General features: G+C 43.0%; 1 protein-coding gene across 1 annotated transcript; it reads right to left on the bottom strand.

The window, feature by feature from the left end:
* Positions 1–5,320: 5,320 nt before the first annotated feature.
* On the bottom strand, positions 5,321–7,178 carry LOC105509647 (IQ domain-containing protein F5). The gene is made up of 2 exons (XM_011938970.1): positions 7,123–7,178; positions 5,321–5,769 (listed from the first exon to the last, which is right to left on the bottom strand). Exon 2 carries the CDS (start codon positions 5,747–5,749, stop codon positions 5,327–5,329), a length of 423 nt encoding a protein of 140 aa, XP_011794360.1. The 5' UTR covers positions 5,750–5,769; positions 7,123–7,178; the 3' UTR covers positions 5,321–5,326.
* Positions 7,179–20,078: the final 12,900 nt, after the last annotated feature.

Genomic DNA, 20,078 nt, shown 5'->3' with positions numbered 1-20,078 from the left:
CTTTGAACTTTGTTTACTGTGAAGCACTAAAGCTTCTGCTATAGATAGCAAAATAGATAGAATGGAAAATGCATCCAAATGGTTATGATGCTTGAAACATGCAGAAAACAGTTTAATTCTGGTCTTTCTCAGTGGTTGATGTTTTTCCTTAATTTGTATTTTTTTTACATAATAGTCACATGTATTAGTGGGGTACACGGGATTTTTTGATGCAGGCATATAATGTATAGTGACCCAATCTGAGTAATCGGGGTATCCATCACCTCAAGAATTTATCATTGTGCCCCATGTGTCAAGGGTAGGACCAAGTGTAGATAATTGTATCATGGAGCAGTTTCCCCCAGGCTGTTCTTGTGATAGTGATTCTCACAAGATCCAACAGTTTTTTGTTTTTTTGTTTTGTTTTGTTTTTGTTTTTTTTCTGAGACGGAGTCTCACTCTGTCACCCGGGCTGGAGTGCAGTGGCCGGATCTCAGCTCACTGCAAGCTCCGCCTCCCGGGTTCACACCATTCTCCTGCCTCAGCCTCCTGAGTAGCTGGGACTACGGGCGCCCGCCACGTCGCCCGGCTAGTTTTTTGTATTTTTTAGTAGAGACGGGGTTTCACCGTGTTAGCCAAGATGGTCTGTCTCCTGACCTCGTGATCCGCCCGTCTCAGCCTCCCAAAGTGCTGGGATTACAGGCTTGAGCCACCACCGCGCCCGGCCAAGATCCAACAGTTTTATAAGCATCTGGCATTTCCCCTGCTTGCACTCACTCTGTCCTGCCACCCTGTGAATAAGGTGCCTGCTTCTCCTTTGCCTTCTACCATGATTGTAATCTTCCTGATGCCTTCCCAGCAATGCAGAACTGTGAGTCAATTAAACCTCTTTCTTTTATAAATTATCCAGTCTCTGGTATTTCTTCACAGCAGCATAAGAACAGACTAATACAGCTTCTAATATTTCTATTTTATCTGCTTTTACTGTAAATCCTTCCCTAAGGCAGATTCACATGGCATTCTCACCTTTTCCTGAGGGGTTGGTTTCAATCATCCTACAAATTCCTTCCCTGTAGTAGATAAACCCTGGGTCTGGAGGGTGATGGTGCAGGGATCCACCATCTTATCTTGCTGCTGCTGGAGACACAGACATGACTTGTGTTTGTATGGCCATATTAAATGTTTCTTTCTAAGAAACTGGATTTGTCATCCTCTTTCTCCAACCTTTCAGTTTCCTCAGACTCTGAGGACAGGTTTGCACAGACCTGCTCACCACAGAACCTATCCTCAATGGTGGAAGACCAAAAGCTTTTCCTCGAAGATCAGGAACAAAGCAAAAATGACTTCTTTCACCACTTCTATTCAGCATAGTATTGGAAGTTCTAGTCAGGACAACTAGGCAATAAAAAGAAATAAAAGGCATCCAGATTGGAAAGGAAGGTGTAAAATTATCTCTGTTTGCACACAATATGATTTTATATGTAAACCCTGCAGATTACACACACACACACACACAAAAACTTAGAATAAATGAATTCAGCAAAGTAGTAGGATACAAAATCAACACACACAAAACTCAGTTGCATTTAAGGGATAAAAGACTAGAGAAATTAATAAATAAAAATTTAATAAAAAAATTTAAATCAGTTGCACTTCTGTACACTAACAATAAATAATCCAAAAGGGAAAGTAAGAAAACAATTTCAGCCAGGTGTGGTGGCTCACGCCTGTAATCCCAGCACTTTGGGAGGCCGAGGCAGGCAGATCACGAGGTCAGGAGATCGAGACCATCCTGGCTAACACAGTGAAACCCTGTCTCTACTAAAAATACAAAAAATTAGCCTGGCATGGTGGTGGGCACCTGTAGTCCCAGCTACTCGGGGGTCTGAGGCAGAAGAATGGCATGAAGCTGGGAGGCGGAGCTTGCAGTGAGCCGAGATCGTACCACTGCACTCCAGCCTAGGCAACAGAGCTAGACTCTATCTCAAAAAAAAAAAAAAGAAAAGAAAAGAAAACAATTTCATTTACAATATCATCAAAAATGCTAAAATACTTAGGAATACTCTTACCCAAGGAAGTGAAAGATTTGTACTTTGAAAACTACAAAATGTTGCTGAAAGAAACAAAAGAAGGCACAAACAAATGTAAGGACTTCCTGTGTGCATGGACTACAAGACTTTATATTATTAAGAAGCCAATACTACCCAAAGGGATCTACAGATTCAATGCCATCTCTATCAAAATCCCAATGACATTTTTTGCAGAAATAGAGAAATTATCCAAAACTAGAGAGGGGTATTAAAAAGAGAAAAAAAAAAGTATTCTAAAATTTATTAGTTTTTTTTGTTGTTATTTGTTTTTTGAGACAGGATCTCACTCTGTCACCCAGACTGGAGTGCAGTGGTGTGATCTGGGCTCACTGCAACCTCCACCTCCTGGGTTCAAGTGATTCTCCTGCCTCAGTCTCCTGAGTAGATGGGATTACAGGCGTGCGATACCACACCCAGCTAATTTTTGTGTTTTTAGTAGAGATGGGGTTTCACCATATTGGCCAGGCTGGTCTCGAACCCCTGACCTCAAGTGATCCTCCTGCCTTAGCCTCCCAAAGTGCTGAGATTACAGGCATGAGCCACCACGCCTGTCCTAAAATTTATGTGGAATCTAAAGAGACCCCAAATAGCCAAAATAATACTGAAAAAGAAGAGCAAAGTTGGAGATCTCACACTTCCAAATTTCAAAACTTATTACAAAGCTACAGTGATCAGTGTGGTACTGCCATATTAGACAGATCTCTAAGCCAGTAGAATAGAAGAGAGAGACCAGAAATAAACCTTCATGGATATAGTCAAATAATTTTCAACAAGGGTGCCAAGTCCATTCAATAAGGAAAAACAGTGCCTTCAACAAATGGTGATAGGAAAGCTGGATATCCACATGCAGAAAAAATGAAAAGGCACCCTTACCTTACACCATATACAAAAATTAACTCAAAACGTATCAAAGACCTAAACATAAGACATGAAGCTATAAAACTCTTAGAAGAAAACATAGAGAAAAATCTTCATAACACTGAATTTGGCAATGACTTCTTGGATATGATACCAAAAGAACAGGCAACAAGGAAAAAAATAAGTAAATTCAATTACACCAAAATTTAAAACTTCTGGCCAGGCACACTGGCTCACGTCTGTAATCCCAGCACTTTGAAGCTGAGGCGAGCAGATCACTTGAGGCCAGAAGTTCAAGACCAACATGGCGAAACCCTGTGTCTACTAAAACTACAAAAATTAGCCAGGTGTGGTGGCATGCCTGTAATTGCAGGTACTCGGGAGGCTGAGGCAGAAGAATTGCTTGAACCTGGGAGGCGGAGGTTGCAGTGAGCCGAGATCGTGCCACTACACTCCAGCCAGGTGACAGAGAGTGACTCTGTCTTAAAAAAAAGAAAGAAATTTAAAACTTCTTTGCATCAACAGACAAAAACAACAGAGTGAAAAACAATCAACAGAACAAGAGAAAAATCTTTATAAATCATATATCCGATAAAGTATTAAAATCCTACAACACACTAACAGGACCAAAAAACCTCAATTCAAAAATGGGAAAATAATTTGAATAGACATTTTTCCAAATAAAATATTAAATTGCCAACAAGGACATAAAAAGATGTTTTTCATCACTAATCATTAGGGAAATGCACATCAAAAACAATGAGATGCCACTTCATACCCATTGGAAGGACTATGATGAAAAAAGCAGAGATAACAAGTGTTGATGAGGAGGTGGAGAAATTGGAACACTTGTGCACTGCTGGTAGCAATGTAAAATGTTACAGCTGCTATGGAAAACAGTATGGTAGTGCACTATGCCAATGGGTTGTCCACACTAAGTTTCGCATCAATATGGTGACCTCCTAGGAGCAGGGCACCACCAGGTTTCCCTAGTAGGAGTGAACCATCCCAGGTTGGAAATGGAGCAGGTCAAAATTCCCGTGCTGATCAGTAGTGGGATTGCACCTGTGAATAAACACTGCACTCCAGCCTGAGCAACATAGTGAGACCTTGTCTCTTAAAATAACACAAACAAAACAAAAAAATTAAAAATAGAATTACCATATGATCCAGCAATTCCACTTCTGGGTATATACCCAAAAGCATTGAAAGTAGGGTCTTGAATAGATATTTGCACATCTGTGTTTACAGCAGCATTATTAAAATACCCAAAAGGTGAAAGGATCCTAGTGTCCATCCATAGATGAATGAATAAAATGTAGCACATACATACAATGGAATATTATTTAGCCTGAGGAAGGAAAATGTGACACACGTTACAATATGGACGAGTCTTGAAGACATTATGCTGAGTGGAATAAGCCAGTCACAGAAAGAGAAATACTGTATGATTTCACTCATAGGAGGTACTTCAAGTAGTCAAATTCATAGAGACAGAAGGTAGAATGGTGGTTGTCAGGGGCTAGGGGAGGGAGGACTAGGGAGTAATTGTTTAATGGGTACAATGTTTCAGTATTGCAAGATGAAAGAAGTTCTGGAGATGGATGGTGGTGACGGTTGCACAACAGTGTGAATGTACTTAATGCCACTGAACTATACACCTAAAATGGTTAAAATAGTAAATTTTATGTTATGTATATTTTAACACCATGTTTAAAATAAATATTTAAAATTTATTTTAAAAGGCTGGGCACAGTGGCTCACACCTGTAATCCCAGAAACTTCAGAGGCCACGAAAGGAGGACTGCTTGAAGCCAGGAGTTTGAGACCAGCCTGGGCAACATAGTTAGACCCCTATCTCTATAAAAAAAATTTTTTTAATTAACCAGGTATGGTGGTGGGCATCTGTGGTTCCAGCTACTCAGGAGACTAAGGCAGCAGGAAAGAGTTGGAAGCTGCAGGAAACTGTGATTGAACCACTATACTCCAGCCTGAGCAAGAGAGCAAGACCCAGTCTCTATGAAAGAATGAATGAATGAATGAATGAATAGCAAAGGATGACATAGTCTTCCACGCTGCACAACCACAGGGGGTTCCATTTACATAGTCTCCCTGGAGTTGGTTGACTTGGTCACCCTGAAACCCCAACTCTTCTACCTATGGCAGACATTGTTAATCAATCACAGGTCCTCCTCATCTCAGACGGCTCTCAGAATCCTTCTCCACGTGGAACCCAAGACTACCCCTGCTGATTCCTCAGAGCTGACTTGTGACATGCCTAGTATTTCCCATGATTATCTCAAACAATGACCTCCTGAAAATACATCTGATGAAGAGAGCTGGGGACACAGATATAGTCATTCATTTAATGGAAGAGAGCTGGGGACACAGACACCTGGTCATTCTTTTAATGGAAGAGGTATGCATTGTTGCACCTTACAAGCCTGTGAGCCCAAAGAGATTTCAAGTTGAATATTAAGTTGGTTTTCTTTGAGTTCATAGTGGCCCTCAATGAAGCCACGGGAATGGCAGGTGTGCCAGCGCCAATAGACCTGGATGATGCGGACAGCGCTGAGCAAACGACAGTAACGCTGGCGGACACACCACATGCGGACCCAGGACTGCAGCCTGACTGCTGCCCATTCCTGCTGCACATAGAATTCCAACACCATCCTCTGCCTCTTCACCAGCAGCTTCTCCAGCACCTGCCTCCACCAGCACTGAATAATCCAAGCCCTGAGGGCTGCATGCAGCAGTGTGCGTCGCACCAGCGTGCCCCGCCACCAGGCCTGGATGAAAACAGCTGCAGACCTTTCTGTCATGATGATCTTCTCTTCTGGGCCTTACAAGAGAAAACAGAAACACTCAGGGTATGCCAGGAAGGGGCCCTGATCCTCTATCAATGATGGCTCCTTCCTCTAAAGTTCAGCACTGGGCAGGGCAATGGCTGAATCCAGGAGACCAGGTAGGTGTCCCCGCTCTGCCACCCACAGGTTAGTGGAAGTGCTCACCTCACTTGACCTCTGAGTCTCAATGTCCCCATCTGCAAAATAGGTGTACATCTGCCCTAGCTACCTCACCCCATTTTCCATGAACCTTGCTGGCCAGTCTAGAGCAAGAACACTGTGACTTAGAGGTAAAAGAGCTGCCATCTCCCTGGAATCCATGACTCTTCCCTTCAGAGCCCTCCACCTGCTGGAGAAGTGGTGTGCTTTGCTCCCCCTGCCCTCTTTACTCTGACTTCAGGTCAAACCCATAAGCTGCTGTGTTCCCTCCTCTTCAACAAAGTAGTAACACATTCCTCCACCTCACACACATTGTGAACAGCTTGAACTTCAGCTATGCATGCATCAGTATAAACATGCACACTCCACCCACTAACACACATTTTGCCCCTTGGTCCCTGCATTCCCCACAGTCCCCACTTGCAGCCCGCAACCCTATGTGGCATGGGATCACACTCTTCTGCCCCACTCCTGGCCACAATCTCCACTCTGTATCTCAGCCAGACTCATATCTCTCTGCCTGACAAGAAAATGGGGGCAAGAGACAGCCAATCCCTATTCATTCCAGCTCTGCATGCCCTGACGTTTCACCCGTTTTTCTAGGACACCCTGATTGATGTCAGGTAACGAGGACAGGTGCCTGTTTCCCTCACTGAAGCCACTCTTTGTAAAATAAATTACAGGGTCATAGATCTTTGAGTCACTCTGCTGGACCACAGGGGTCAGAGATGTCACTAGTTAAGGCTCTCTGGACCCAGCTACTCACGGAGTTGCGGGTAAGGGTGTGCCCTGGTAGGGGTGAGGGTGTTGGGGGTGGAGTCGCTTCCCTTTTCTCCCCTTTGTTCCTTCCAGCTCTGTTCTATCAATGTGATTTCATCATTATCTCTGATGATCATTTAAAACAGCTTGCCATCCTTCTGGAATCAGAGTGTATGGGGGCAAATAGGGAAGAAAATAAAAGGTGCTCTCCCACTGCTGGGTACCAAGTCAAACACCGTTCTCACTATTTCTAGACAGCTTCCTGGCTTTCTCTAGGACTTCAAATGGAGGCGGGGGGTCCTGTCATGAGTAACTGTGGGGAACTTACCCTCCCCTCTCAGAAAGCTAGTGTGGTTCTGACTGCCTCTTACAAAACATCTGATTGGGGACAGGTCGTAAAATCCTCACAGGTCTGGACTTTACTAAATTACCTATGGTTAGGGGCTAGATGGTTCCATCACCCTCCGGCCCGCACTCCTCCAATCAGGACTCCAACAGGAAGAGTGGAGGAGGGGAGGGACTTGTGATGTCATAAGGGCACCTGTGATGCAGGCACCAGGACGGCTTAAAGCATATGAGCCTCTTCTCGGGAAAACCTAGAAGACCCCAAGTACTGACCCATTGACAGAAAGGTGTATAATGCTGCTCATTAAAATCTGGCTGGTATTCATTAAATGGTTTTCAGTTCCTTCAAACACTGGTACTCCAAATAACTATTAGAATGGGTTTGCTGTCTATGTACAGATATAGAAAAGTACAAGATTTAGTAAGTGAAACAAATCAAGATGAAAGGCAAGGTGATCCCAATATAAACACACATTTATACACATGTGTTGTAAAGGCATTATCTTAAAGGGGGGGAATAGGAGGAGGTACACAAAAACTAACAATGATATATCTGATGAGGACAGCAGAATTGGAGGGACACGACAAACTCCTTCACTGTGGCTAAGCCCCCTACGTCTAACCTATCTGCAGGTCAGTCTGTTTTTAGGCACCTGAGAGGACAGGACACACACACAGGCCAGAAAACTCCATGAGGCCCCCAGGACGAGCCTGGGCTCCATCCAAAGCTTAAATGGGTTCAAGTGCTCTCCTGTCTTCCTCTGCCCCTGAGCACCTCAAGGCCATGATCAGATGGATTAGGGTGACCACCGCATAAGCAGCGCCCCTTTCTGCCTGATCACAGCCTCTGAAGACCCAGCTGGACATGGTGAGGCCCTGGTCCCCCTCAGAGGCACAGCCCCTGGGGTCACTGAGGAGTGCGCTGGGAATGTGTAGGGTGAGTATGGGAGAGGTTGATGTGGATCTGCAGGAGGAATGTAGGGAGGAGGAGGAGGTGCTTTGAGGATGGCGGGTGTGTCGGTTTGAAGTTAATGGAATGAGGGAGTGGGGAAGACAGCAATAAGGTGGGGGATGGGGAAATAGTGCGGTACAATGTATAGGACAGGGAAAGAGCAGGAAGCCCCTATTTGAAGATAAAGACCATGGCCAGGCCCCCGCGAGACCTGTGTCAATTTAGTGCCTCCATCAGTCTGGCTCTAGAGTCAAGCCACTAGTAACCACATTCCTGTCCATGGTAATAGCAATGCAGTGACATTAGCCCCACTTTGCAGCTGAGAAAATGGAGGTGCAGAGATCATGCCTGGCTCACCTCACCCTGTTTCATAGCTGGTCAGCTGTGGAGCTAGCATTTGGTCCCAGCTCTGCTCCACCCTGAGCCTTGGCTCTAAACCACCACATCATGCAGACCCCAGCATCTCCAAGCTTTCCCAAAGCTTCTGGTTCTCATCGTTTCTAGAAAAATCCCACTAAAAAACCTCCCTCCTGAATCTTAAAAAATTAGCCAAGCAAAAGAAGCCAGACTCTGAAGAGGACACACTGTGTGAATCCATGGGTGTGCACTGCAGTGGGGACAGCTGTCATCAATGGGGACACAGCAGTGGTTGCCCAGACTTTGGGATGGAGACTGAATGTGAACTCTGTGGGTAATAGAATGGTCTAGATTTTTTTCTGTCTGTGTCACCCAGGCTGGAGCGCAGTGACACAATCATGGCTTACTGCAGCCGCAACCTCCTGGGCTCAAGCAATCCTCCAACCTCAGCCTCCAGAATAGCCACCACACCCAGCTAATTTTTGTATGTTTTGTAAAGACAAGGTTTCATTTGTGTTGCCCAGGCTGGTCTCAAACTCCTGAGTTCAAGCAATCTGTCTGTCTTGGCCTTCCAAAGTTCTGGGATTACAGGCATAAGCCACCACACCCAGCCTAGAATGTTCTGTATTTTGGTTGCAAGATGGTCACACAGGTGTATAAACTTGTCCCCCAAAAATCAATGAAATGTACATCTAAAATGGATACATGTTATACGCATACAAATTATGCTTCAATAAAAGCTGATTTAAATACCTCTATCCATCTCAGTTATGACACAGAGATCACCACACTAGGATCCACGTGTGTTTGGGTGTCAGGGGAAGGATAAAGGTCCCTGCACTCCAAGGGCACAGGAAAGATCCCATTACTAAAGCCCAGTGGAACAAGGGGGCTGGAGTCCAGAAAGGAGGGAGATCCAGACAGGGAAGAGGCCCAGGGGCTGGGGCGCTCGTGGATGAGGTGACCCTAGAGGTAGGGTGGGTGCTGGGCCTTGAGTGCTACTAGAACCAGCTCAGCCTCTAGCCAGTGGGCAGGGAGGAGGCACCCCAGGGGCTGAGGAGCAGAGGAAGATGCCATCCAAAGGGAGGTTGGAAAGTGCGCTGTGTGAGGTGCCTGGGGCGAGCATGGTGGAGTGAGCCTCCTGGAGCCGGGGTAAGGGATGCAGAACAAGGTGCAAGACACAGGCCCCTCAGGGTCACTGTGGGTGACCGCTGAGCACAGAAGTACCAGCATCCTGGGGTACCATTCTCCCATCCCACCCCCACAATTCTCCACCTCCTCTACCAGAGTTTCCCCCAGAGGTTCTCAGTAGGCCCCTTGAGGGAAGGCTGGAAAAGGGAGAAGAAAGCAGGACTCAGTGAGGGTCCCAGTGGGACCAGCCCTCTGCTTGTGCTCCCAGGCCCACAGCCTGCAGAGGAGGGAACGCAGGTCTCCTGGGAATGGGCTGTTCTAACGCAACCCTCAGCCCCTGCCTCAGGCATTTCCTCTGCAACAGCCCCAGCCCCATCCCCAGATAAGTGACCCTCACATGCAGCCCCTGGCACAGCAGCCTCCCAGGAGGACCCAGTTTACTTGGTGGATCCTGTACCTTGGGAAGCCCCATGGCCCCCTTTAAAGATCTCCACCTGATCTATATCCACCTGTGGTCCTCACCTGATCTTATGCAGTCACCTGTTTGCTGACTGGCCCCTTTCCTCACTGGTTCCTAGAGGGCAGAGACTGAGTATTCGTCATGTTTGTGACTCTAGAGGCTGCATAATACCAGGACATAGTAGGTGAAAAATAATTGTTCACCGAATGTATAATGAGTGGATGGATGAATGGACTAACTACTCATAGCCCACCTCTCTGAGGAGACCTGAAGCCCTCAGGGTCTGCATTCCTGGAGACAAATTCTGTCATTCCTTCCTCTGTCCCCTCTACCCTGGCAGGGGTGGGCATGGGCATGGGCATGGAATGGACATGGGCTGCTGCTGAAAGTCCCAGATCTGAGGTGAGGAGGCTGGGCGCTTTGGGACTGGAGGAGAAAGGTGACACGGGGAAGGCAGGGGAGGGAGAAATAAAGAAACCTGGAGGGGTCGGGCACAGTGGTGCTCCCTGTAATCGCAGCACTTTGGGTGGCAGAAGAGGGGGGATCACTTGAGGCCAGGAGATCAAGGCTGCAGATCATGCCACTGCACTCCAGCCTGGGCAACACAGCAAGATCCTGTGGAAGGGAGGGAGGGAGAGAAGAAAGAAGGAAGGGAGGGAGGAAGAAATCTGGAGGGGGAAGAAAGAGGGGAAGCGTGGGAACTTGGAGTCTGAGAGAGAAATTGGAGCAGGGAGGAAGGAGGTAAAACAGAATGTGATTTATTTTTCTTTTCTTTTCTTTCTTCCTTTCTTTCTTTCTTCCTTCCTTCCTTTCCTTCCTTCCTTCCTTTCCTTCCTTTCTTCCTTCCTTTCCTTCCTGCCTTCCTTCCTTCCCTTCTTTCTTTCTTTTTTTTTTTTGACAGGGTCTCGCTCTGTCACCCAGGCTAGACTACAGTAGCATGATCTCAGCTCACTGCAATTTCCACTTCCTGGGTTCAAGTGATTCTCATGCCTCAGCCTCTGGAGTAGCTGGGATTAAAGGTGTCCACCACCACGCCCAGCTAATTTTTGTATGTTTAGTAGAGATGGGGTTTCACCATGTTGGCCAGGCTGGTCTCAAACTCCTGACCTCAAGTGATCCACCCGCCTTGGCCTCCCAAAGTGCTGGGATTACAGGCATGAGTCTCAGTGCCCAGCCTTATAGTATTTTCTTATAGCAGCCTGGACAAATTAAGACAGGGGACTAGAACAACAGAAGTTTAATTGGCTCACAGTTCTGGAGGTTAGAAATCCAAAATCAATGTGTCAGCAAGGCTATGCTCCTGAAACCTGTAGGAAAAGGACCTTTCCTTTCTTCTTCCTAGCTTTGGGGGATGAGCTGACATCCCCCCATGGTGTTCCATGGCATGGAGACACATCGCTCCAATCCTGTCTTCACATGGCATTCTCCCTGTGTTTTCACATATTCTTCCCCCTGTGCACATTTGTGCCTGTGTCCCACTTTCCCCTTAATATAAGGACACTGATCATATCAGATTAGGGCCCACCCAATGACTTTATCTTATTGACTACATCTGCAAAAACTCTATTTCCAAAAAGGTCACTTTTTGAGGTATTGAGGGTTAGGACTCCAACATATCTTTTAGGAGGGATACACTTCAATCTATAACACCAACCACAAGCCAGTGATTGGCTGCAGGATTCCCCTTAGGAGAGGACATAATTTTGGTCAAGTCTCTTCCCTATGGCCAAAGACAATTCCCAATGGATGACAGCAGTGACCCAGCAGCAGCCAATATTCCCAAGAGATGTGGGATGAGTCACCAGCTATGAAGAAAGGCTCCACTACATCTGCAAATCCACTGCAGCCCAACTGTTTATGCCACTCATATCTACTTGCATCCCATAGTAAATGTTCACCATTTAAAAATAATGATTCCGGTTGGTCTTGCCTCCTGGGAAAACTTAGAAGGGTTGTGTCTTTGCTACTGTGAATAGTGCTGCAATAAACATACATATGCATGTGTCTCTATGATGGAATGATTTATATTCCTTACAACCTAAATGCCCATCAATGGTAGACTGAGAAAATATGGTATATACACCATGGAATACTATGCAGCCATAAAAAAGAGTGAGATCACGTCTTTTGCAGGAACATGGCTGGAGCTGGAGTCCATTATCTTTAGCAAACTAACACAAAAACAGAAAACCAAATACCACGTTCTCACCCATAAGTGGGAGCTAAATTGTGAGAACACATGACATATAAAGGGGAACAACAGATGCTGGGGCCTACTGGAGGATGGACGGTGGGAGGAAGGAGAAGATCAAGAAAAAAAACTTATCGGTAATAGGCTTATTACCTGGGTGACAAAATGTACACGAAACCCCAACTTTACTTATGTTTAATAAACCTGCATGTTTCCTCCTGAAGAAAAAAGAAAAGGGTCAAATGGACAAGCTACAGGCCCGTCATTTACTTTGAAACCGTTAGTCACACACCTTTTCCCCTTCATCCACTACCCTTTCTAGATTCCTTTCCTGTTTGACTTGCATTTCTACTGTCTAGCCAGGCTGCCAGTAAGGGGAAGGGGAGTGGGTGCAGTGGTGATCCAGACCCTCGTCCCTGGCTATAATTCTCTGGCTATAGTTCTCAGGCTATGATTGCTGTGTGGGTTAATCTACCATTACACCTGAGCAGCGAGGCTCCAAGAAATTTTCCAGTGAATCACCCAAGCCTCATTCATAGTCTTTCCTTCTCACCCCCACCTAGTGTAGCAGCAGTGCATCTTCTCCTAATGATCAGGGTTAATTATTCCTGCCAATTAAGTGACTCCTTTCATTATAGAGTGACTGCTTGTCTCTTGGTATAAGGAGGATAAAGTGACCAGGTCACAGCCATAGCTTTATGTTTAGTGAGACTCTTACTGTGACCCCTGATAAATGTCTTCCCTCCCTAGAATCTAGTACCTCCAGTCAGATGGAGCCTGAAGTTACAGGGACAGAATACATAAATTCCCAAGTGAATAACTTGAGAGGTAGTCACAGGTCCACTATCATTCCACACATTGGTTCCTGTTAGGGACTCAGCATTGTGTAATGGACATTCACTTGGGGCATGGTTGGGCATTCTACAACTGGTAGGTCAATACAGCCCACTGTCTGCCTGTTTTTGTACATTCTGCAAAGAATACTTTGTACATTTTGCAGTGATTGGAAAAACTCAAAGAATATTGTTTCATGACACATGAAAATTATACAAAATTCAAATTTCTGTGTCTATCATGCTTATTTACCTATATATTGTCTATAGCCACATTTGCACTACAATGACAGAGTTAAATATTTGTTGAAGGGGACCATACATGGCACTCTTCTCACTTCCACTGCTGCTCAGCCCACAAAAATCACAGAGGTGCAGTTATAGCTAAACGGTGTTTTGTGTGCCACATATAGTGCTGTACTGTGACCTATTTTTTAATTACCAGTGCATGCCCATCACATCAAAATAAGAAGAAAAGAGAAAAGCAGACTTTAAATGTCGCACTTTTAAGACAATGGCAAAGCATTGTGTCCATTATGCAATGACACTATAGCTGTGCTAAAAGAACACGATGTTATACATCAGTGTTACAAGACTAAACACTCCACAATATTCTCAACTTGCAAGAAGTCAATAATCATCAAAGCTAGACATTTTAAGTGGCATATCTCCTCACAGTAGAATTTCTTTACAAAAACTAAAAAATGAAAATGAGACTGCAAGCAAAATAGGTTTCTAAGTTGCTCATTTGTTAGCCAAGCAGGGAAAGCTTATTTATTACCAGTAGTGAGTTAATTAAATCATATTTGATTGCAACAGCTGAAGAAATGTGTCCAGAGAAAACAAACATTTTTAGCCTTTTTTTTTTTTTTTAGGCGGACTGTAGCTCTGTCACCCAGGCTGGCATGCAGTGATGCAATCTTGGCTCACTGCAACCTCCACCTCCCAAGTTCAAACAATTTTCCTTACTCAGCCTCCCGAGTAGCTGGGATTACAGGCATGTGCCACCACACCCAGCTAATTTTTGTATTTTTAGTAGTGACAGGGTTTCACCATGTTGGCCAGGCTGGTCTTGAACTCCTGACCCCAGGTCTCCCGAATACTGGGATTACAGATGCGAGCCACCGCGCCCAGCCCATTGTTAGCCTTTTAATGAGAATAACTGCTCAAAGAGTCAAAGATACGAGTAACAATATCAATAGCCAATTAAACAACAAGGCAAATGATTTCAAGTGGTTTTTCTTGGCTCTTAATAGTTGACAGATGTACCAATACAGCTCGGCTGTTGCTTATTGAAGGGTAACTGCCAAGTTGGAAATGACTGAGAAATTAACCTGTATGTGTAGGAAACAAACATGGACGAGAATATCTGTAGAAGAAATTGAGAAAATGCTAATTCAACACAGCCTGAAATGGAATCTGCCAAGATGTGATAAATCTGATAGTAGTGAAAATACGTGTGAGGCTGAACAAAGGCTTAGTTGAAAAAACAAAGCTTATGAAAACATAGGTGCTTAAAGCCTATGGTTGTTCATTGTATCATTCATCTGTAGGTACTTTGTGGAAAATATTGGAATCAATCCTGTTACTGAACCAGTAGTGTCAATGGGAGACTTCACATGGCATCATTGACTCAACCATCATCAGTTCCATGAACTTTTTTTATAAATAGGAGCTGAATGTGCTGACTTGCCCAACCACACAACAGTTCCATAGCTTAGCAATGATAAGGTTTTACTGAGAACTTTAAAGTTTAAGGTCGAGATTGAAATTTTTCTGAATGAGAAAAACTGCCTTTAACTACTATTATCAAACACTGAATAGCACTAGAAACAAGTTTTTGCTGCAGTCTTTATGTTCCTTAATGAATTAAACCTGAAGTTAAAAGGCAAAACAAAACTTATACATAATATCTATATTACGGTAAAGTCAAGTTGGCAACAATTTTGAATCACAAGTAATGTTAGGCTGCTCTAAGTACATCCTGAGCTGTCAAAAGTTAAAACATGAAGTGAGATATCCATTCCCACACAAATTTGCAGGGGGTATCTTTTCTGAACTCAAACTGCAGTTCCAGCAGCGCATGCATTTCAGACTTCTATGCAAGTACAAGGGGAATTTCAACATTTCTAAATATATTTTTTTAAGCAATTGAGTAGCAACCACCTGAACATCAACTGCAAGTAATCAACAATGTAATGATATGCATACAGGCAAATGTCAAAAGAAGAATCTAATAGAACTCTATAAATATCTCCCAAGTGAAGAATATTCTCAAAGTCATATGTTCATGGATTCTATATTAGTCCATTTTTCCACTGCTATAAAGAAATACCTGAGACTGGGTAATTTATAAAGAAAACAGGTCTAATTGGCTCATGATTCTTCAGGCTGTACAGGAAGCATGGCAGCATCTGCTTGGCTTTTGGGAAGACCTCAGGAAACTTACAATCATGGCAGAAGATGAAAGGGAAGCTGGTACTTCACATGGCTGGAGCAGGAGGAAGGGTTGCAGGGGAGGTGGCGGAGGTGTTACACTTTTAAACAACTAGATCTCATGGAAACTCACTATCACAAGAACAGCACCAAGGGGATGGTGCTAAATCCTTCATGAAGGACCACCCCCACGCTCCAATCACCTCCCACCAGGCCCCACCTCTAACAATGAGAATTACAATTCAACATGAGATTTGGTGGGGATACAGACCCAAACCATATCAGATTCATATTAGTACTTGGCAGTACTAAATATTTTACATAGTGCCTATACGTGTAAAAAGACAGTGCAAAGATGAAATACATAAAATTAATCACATATAAGCATGTGCAACTGATTTTGGTGACAGGAAACACTAACTTTCAGCCCTAATTAAACTAAACATTGTCCCTCCCCCCCCAAAAAAAATGCATTATTTTCATTAGTCCACCTGTATTACAAAACTTACTCAATTTTTATTATATCTTTAATTTCATCAATAAAAATTTGTGGAAACTTGTTTTATCTCTTGCTATATAACTACGTATACACATCACATCATCAATTTTGCCTCTCAGCCCATGAAGCTGGAAATGTTTACTATGTATCTAATCCTTTACTGGAAAAGTTTACTAACTCATTTCTCTAATGGCTAACGGTGATGAGCATCTTTTCATGTCCTTAGTTGGTATCTACATATCTTCTTTAGTAATGTGTCTGCTCAAGTCTTTGGCCATATTTTAATGGGCTGTTTATTTTATTACTGTATTCATTGAGGTTCTCCAGAGAAACAGAACCAGTAAGAGGTAGAGATAGAAATAGATTTATCATGGGATTGGCTCACTGAAACCATGGAGGCTGAGAAGTCTCACAATCTGCTCTCTGAAAGCTGGAGAACCAGGAAAGCTGGTGATGTAATTTGGCTGGAGTTGGAAGGGTGGGAAAGGGAGGAGTGCCCTCTGATGCAAGTCCCAAAGTCCAAAGCCAGAGAACCAGGAGTTCTCTAGGAGAAGGTGAATGTCCCAGCTCAAGAAGAGAGAATGAATTCACACTTCTTCCACCTTTTTGTTCTATTTAGGCTCTCAACAAATTGGATACTGGCCACCACACTGGTGAGGGCAACCTCATTGACCCAGCCTACCAATTTTAATGCTAATCTCGTTCAGAAACATCCTCACAGACACACCAAGAAATCATGCTTTACCAGCTATGTGGGCATCTTTTAGCCCAGTCAAGTTGACACATGCATTAACCATCACAATTACTACTAAATTTTGAGTCTTCTGTATATATTATGGATAAAAATTATCTGTGAGGTATGTGATTTACATTTTCTCCCATTATGTGGCTTATATTTTCATTCTCTTAACAGTGTCTTTCACGGATGAAGTCCAATTAATAAATTTTTTTCCTTTATGAATTTCACATTTGTTGTCATATGTAAGAACTGCTTTTCTAATTCTAGGTGATAAAGATTTTCTCATACGTTATCTGCTAAGATTTTATAGTTATATTTTACATTTATAACCATGATTCATTTTGAATTAATTTTTATATGAAGATTAGGTTGAGGTTCATTTTCTTGCATATGAATTTCCAGTTATTTGACCATGTTGAAAAGACTGTCCTTTTTCCATTGGAATTCCTTTGTATCTTTGTCAAAAAATGATTGGCCTTGTTTGTGTGAATCTATCTCTGGACTGTCTAGTCTATTTCATTGATCTATGTGTCTATCCCTTTACCAATACCACAGTCTTAATTATTACTGCAGCTTTATAATGTCTTAAAATTAAATAATATGATTACTCTACATTTATTGTTTTTTTCAGAAGTGCTCTGGCTTTCCTAATTCTTTGAATTTTCCACATAAATTTTAGAATCAGCTTGTCTATATCTATAAAAATCTTACTGGCATTTTGATTGGAATTACATTAAATCTATAGATCAATTTGTGTATAATTAACATCTTTACTTTGCTGAATCTTCCAATCTGTGAATACAGTATGTTTCTCCATTGATTTAGGTCTTCTTTGGTTTCTTTTGTCAGTGTTTTTTAGTTTTTCAAATATAGATTTTTTACATGTTTTGTTAGATTTATACTTAAGAATTTCATTTTATGGAGCTATTGTAAATAGCACTGCTTTTATATTTAAGTTTCCAGTTGTTAGTATATAGAAACATGACTGAATTTTGTGTTAACCTTGTTTCCTGCAATGTTGCTCAATTATCTTATCTATTCTAGAAGATTTTTGGCTTTCATTTTGTAGATTCCTTGGGATTTCCTACATGGACAATCCTGTTGCTTATGAATAGGGGTAGTTTTATTTGTTTGTTTCCAATCTGTATATCTTTATTTCTTCTTCTGGCAGGAACATCTAGTAAATAGGACTGGCAAGAGAAAATACTCTTACCTTGTTCCCAACCTTGGTGGAAAGCATTTCATCTTTCTCTATTAAGTAGGATGTTAGCTGTAGGCTTTTTGTAGATAAACTTAATCAGGTTGAGAAAATTCCCTTCTAGTCCTAATTTGCTGAGAGTTTTTATTATGAACAAATGTTGAATTTTGTCAAATGTTTTCTGTACTTCAAGTGATACGACCATGTGGTTTTCCCCCTTTAAATTAATCATATAAGTTACAATGGTTGGTTTTCAAGTATTGAAACTGCATTCTTGAAATACTGAAGTTGTGCATTCCTGAAATAAGGCCCACTTGGTCATGTTGTGGTGTGTGTGTAATACATACAGTCATGCACTACATAACAGTATTTCAGTCACATACACACCAGTGGTCCCAGAATGCTATAATACTACATTTTTACTGTACTTTTTCTATGTTAGGTACACAGACACTTACCATTGTGTTATAATTGTCTAAAGTATTCAGCAGAGTAACATGCTGTACAGGTTTGCAGCCTAGGAGCAATAGGCTGTTCTTCTTCTCTATAGCCTAGTTATGTAGAAAACTACACCATCTACGTTTATGTAAGCACTCTATGGTGTTCCCACAATGATGAAATCACCTAATGATGCATTTCTCAGAACATATCCCCATCATTAAGCGATGTGTGACTGTAATATTGTATACTTTCTGCTAAATTGAATTTGCTAATATTTTGTTAATAAATTTTTTGCTCTTCTATGTTCATGAAGTATATTGGTCCACAATTTTCTTTCTTTTTTTTTTTTTCTGAGACAGAGTTTCACTCTTGTCGCCAAGGCTGGAATGCAGTGGCACAATCTCAGCTCACTGCAACCTCTGCCTCCTGGGTTCAAACATTTCTCCTGCCTCAGCCTCCCAAGTAGCTGGGATTACAGGCGCCCGCCACGTCTGGCTAATTTTTGGATTTTTAGTACAGATGGGGGTTTCACCATGTTGGCCATGCTGGTCTCGAACTTCTGACCTCAGGTGATCCACCCGCCTAAGCCTCCCAAAGTACTAGGATTACAGGCATGAGCCACCGGGCCCAGCCTTGGTCCATAGTTTTCTATTCTTAACGCTATCTTTGTCTGGTCTTAATGTCAGGATAATGTTGGCCTCATAAAATGAATTGAGAAGTGTCTCTCGTCTTCTATTTTGCAGAAGAGATTATGTAGAATTGGTGTTATTTGTAAAATATTTGGTAGAAGTTGCCAATAAAACTATCTAGAAGGTTTTAAACTGCAAATTCAATCTTTTAGCTATAGAATGACTCCAGTTATTTATTTCATCTTGGATAACTTTTGGTATAGTAGTTTTTTTGTTTTCAAGGAATTGATTCATTTCATTAATTTAATGTGTGTATACTTACTTGTTCATAGTATTTCCTTATTATCCTTATCAAGTACCATAAGAAGCTCTGATGCTGAAATGGCCTGGCAGAATTGCCCGATTTGAATGCGGTGGTCAGGTGGTTATCCATTCACCTGGATCAGTCATTGTGGGTGGCATCTGGAAGGACTTGACCTTGGGCAAGGCAGGCTTTCTGCAGCTGAAGCAGTACCTGAAGGAGCTGACAGCTGTAGTCAGCACTCCCAGGAGCTGATACAACAGGTCCTTTGTTGAAGGGAAGTCTAAATGGTGCATCTCTGCATCCACCACAAGCACAATCTGTCTAACCTAGCTTGAGAGTCTCTCTCTCTCTCTCTTTCTCTCTCTCTCTCTCTTTCTCAGAGACAGGGTCTCACTCTGTTACCAAGGCTGGAGTTCAGTGGCATGATCACAGCTCACTGCAGCCTCAACCTTCTGGGCTCAAGTGATCTTCCCACCTCAGTCCCTCAGTAGCTGGGACCACAGGCACATATCACCATGCCCAGATAATTTTTGTATTATTTTTAGAGATGGGATCTTGCTATGTTGCCCAGGGTGGTCTAGAACTCCTGGGCTCAAGTGATCCTCCCGCCTTGGCCTCCCAAAGTACTGGGATTATGGGTGAGAGCCACTGTGCCTAGCCAGAAGTCTCATTTTCTAATAGGTGGGCATTACTAATTTATATTTACTGATTCCTAATAATATATTGGGCTTATTGCTATATTATTTTGTACTCTAAATCTATCATTTCTCTTAAGATTTATTTTTAGGCCGGGCGCGGTGGCTCAAGCCTGTAATCCCAGCACTTTGGGAGGCCGAGGCGGGTGGATCACGAGGTCAGGAGATTGAGACCAT

The sequence above is a fragment of the Colobus angolensis genome, unplaced genomic scaffold (assembly GCF_000951035.1).
Source record: "Colobus angolensis palliatus isolate OR3802 unplaced genomic scaffold, Cang.pa_1.0 Scaffold18, whole genome shotgun sequence".
Lineage (NCBI taxonomy): Eukaryota > Metazoa > Chordata > Mammalia > Primates > Cercopithecidae > Colobus > Colobus angolensis.
This window is presented reverse-complemented; position numbering and strand designations above follow the sequence as displayed.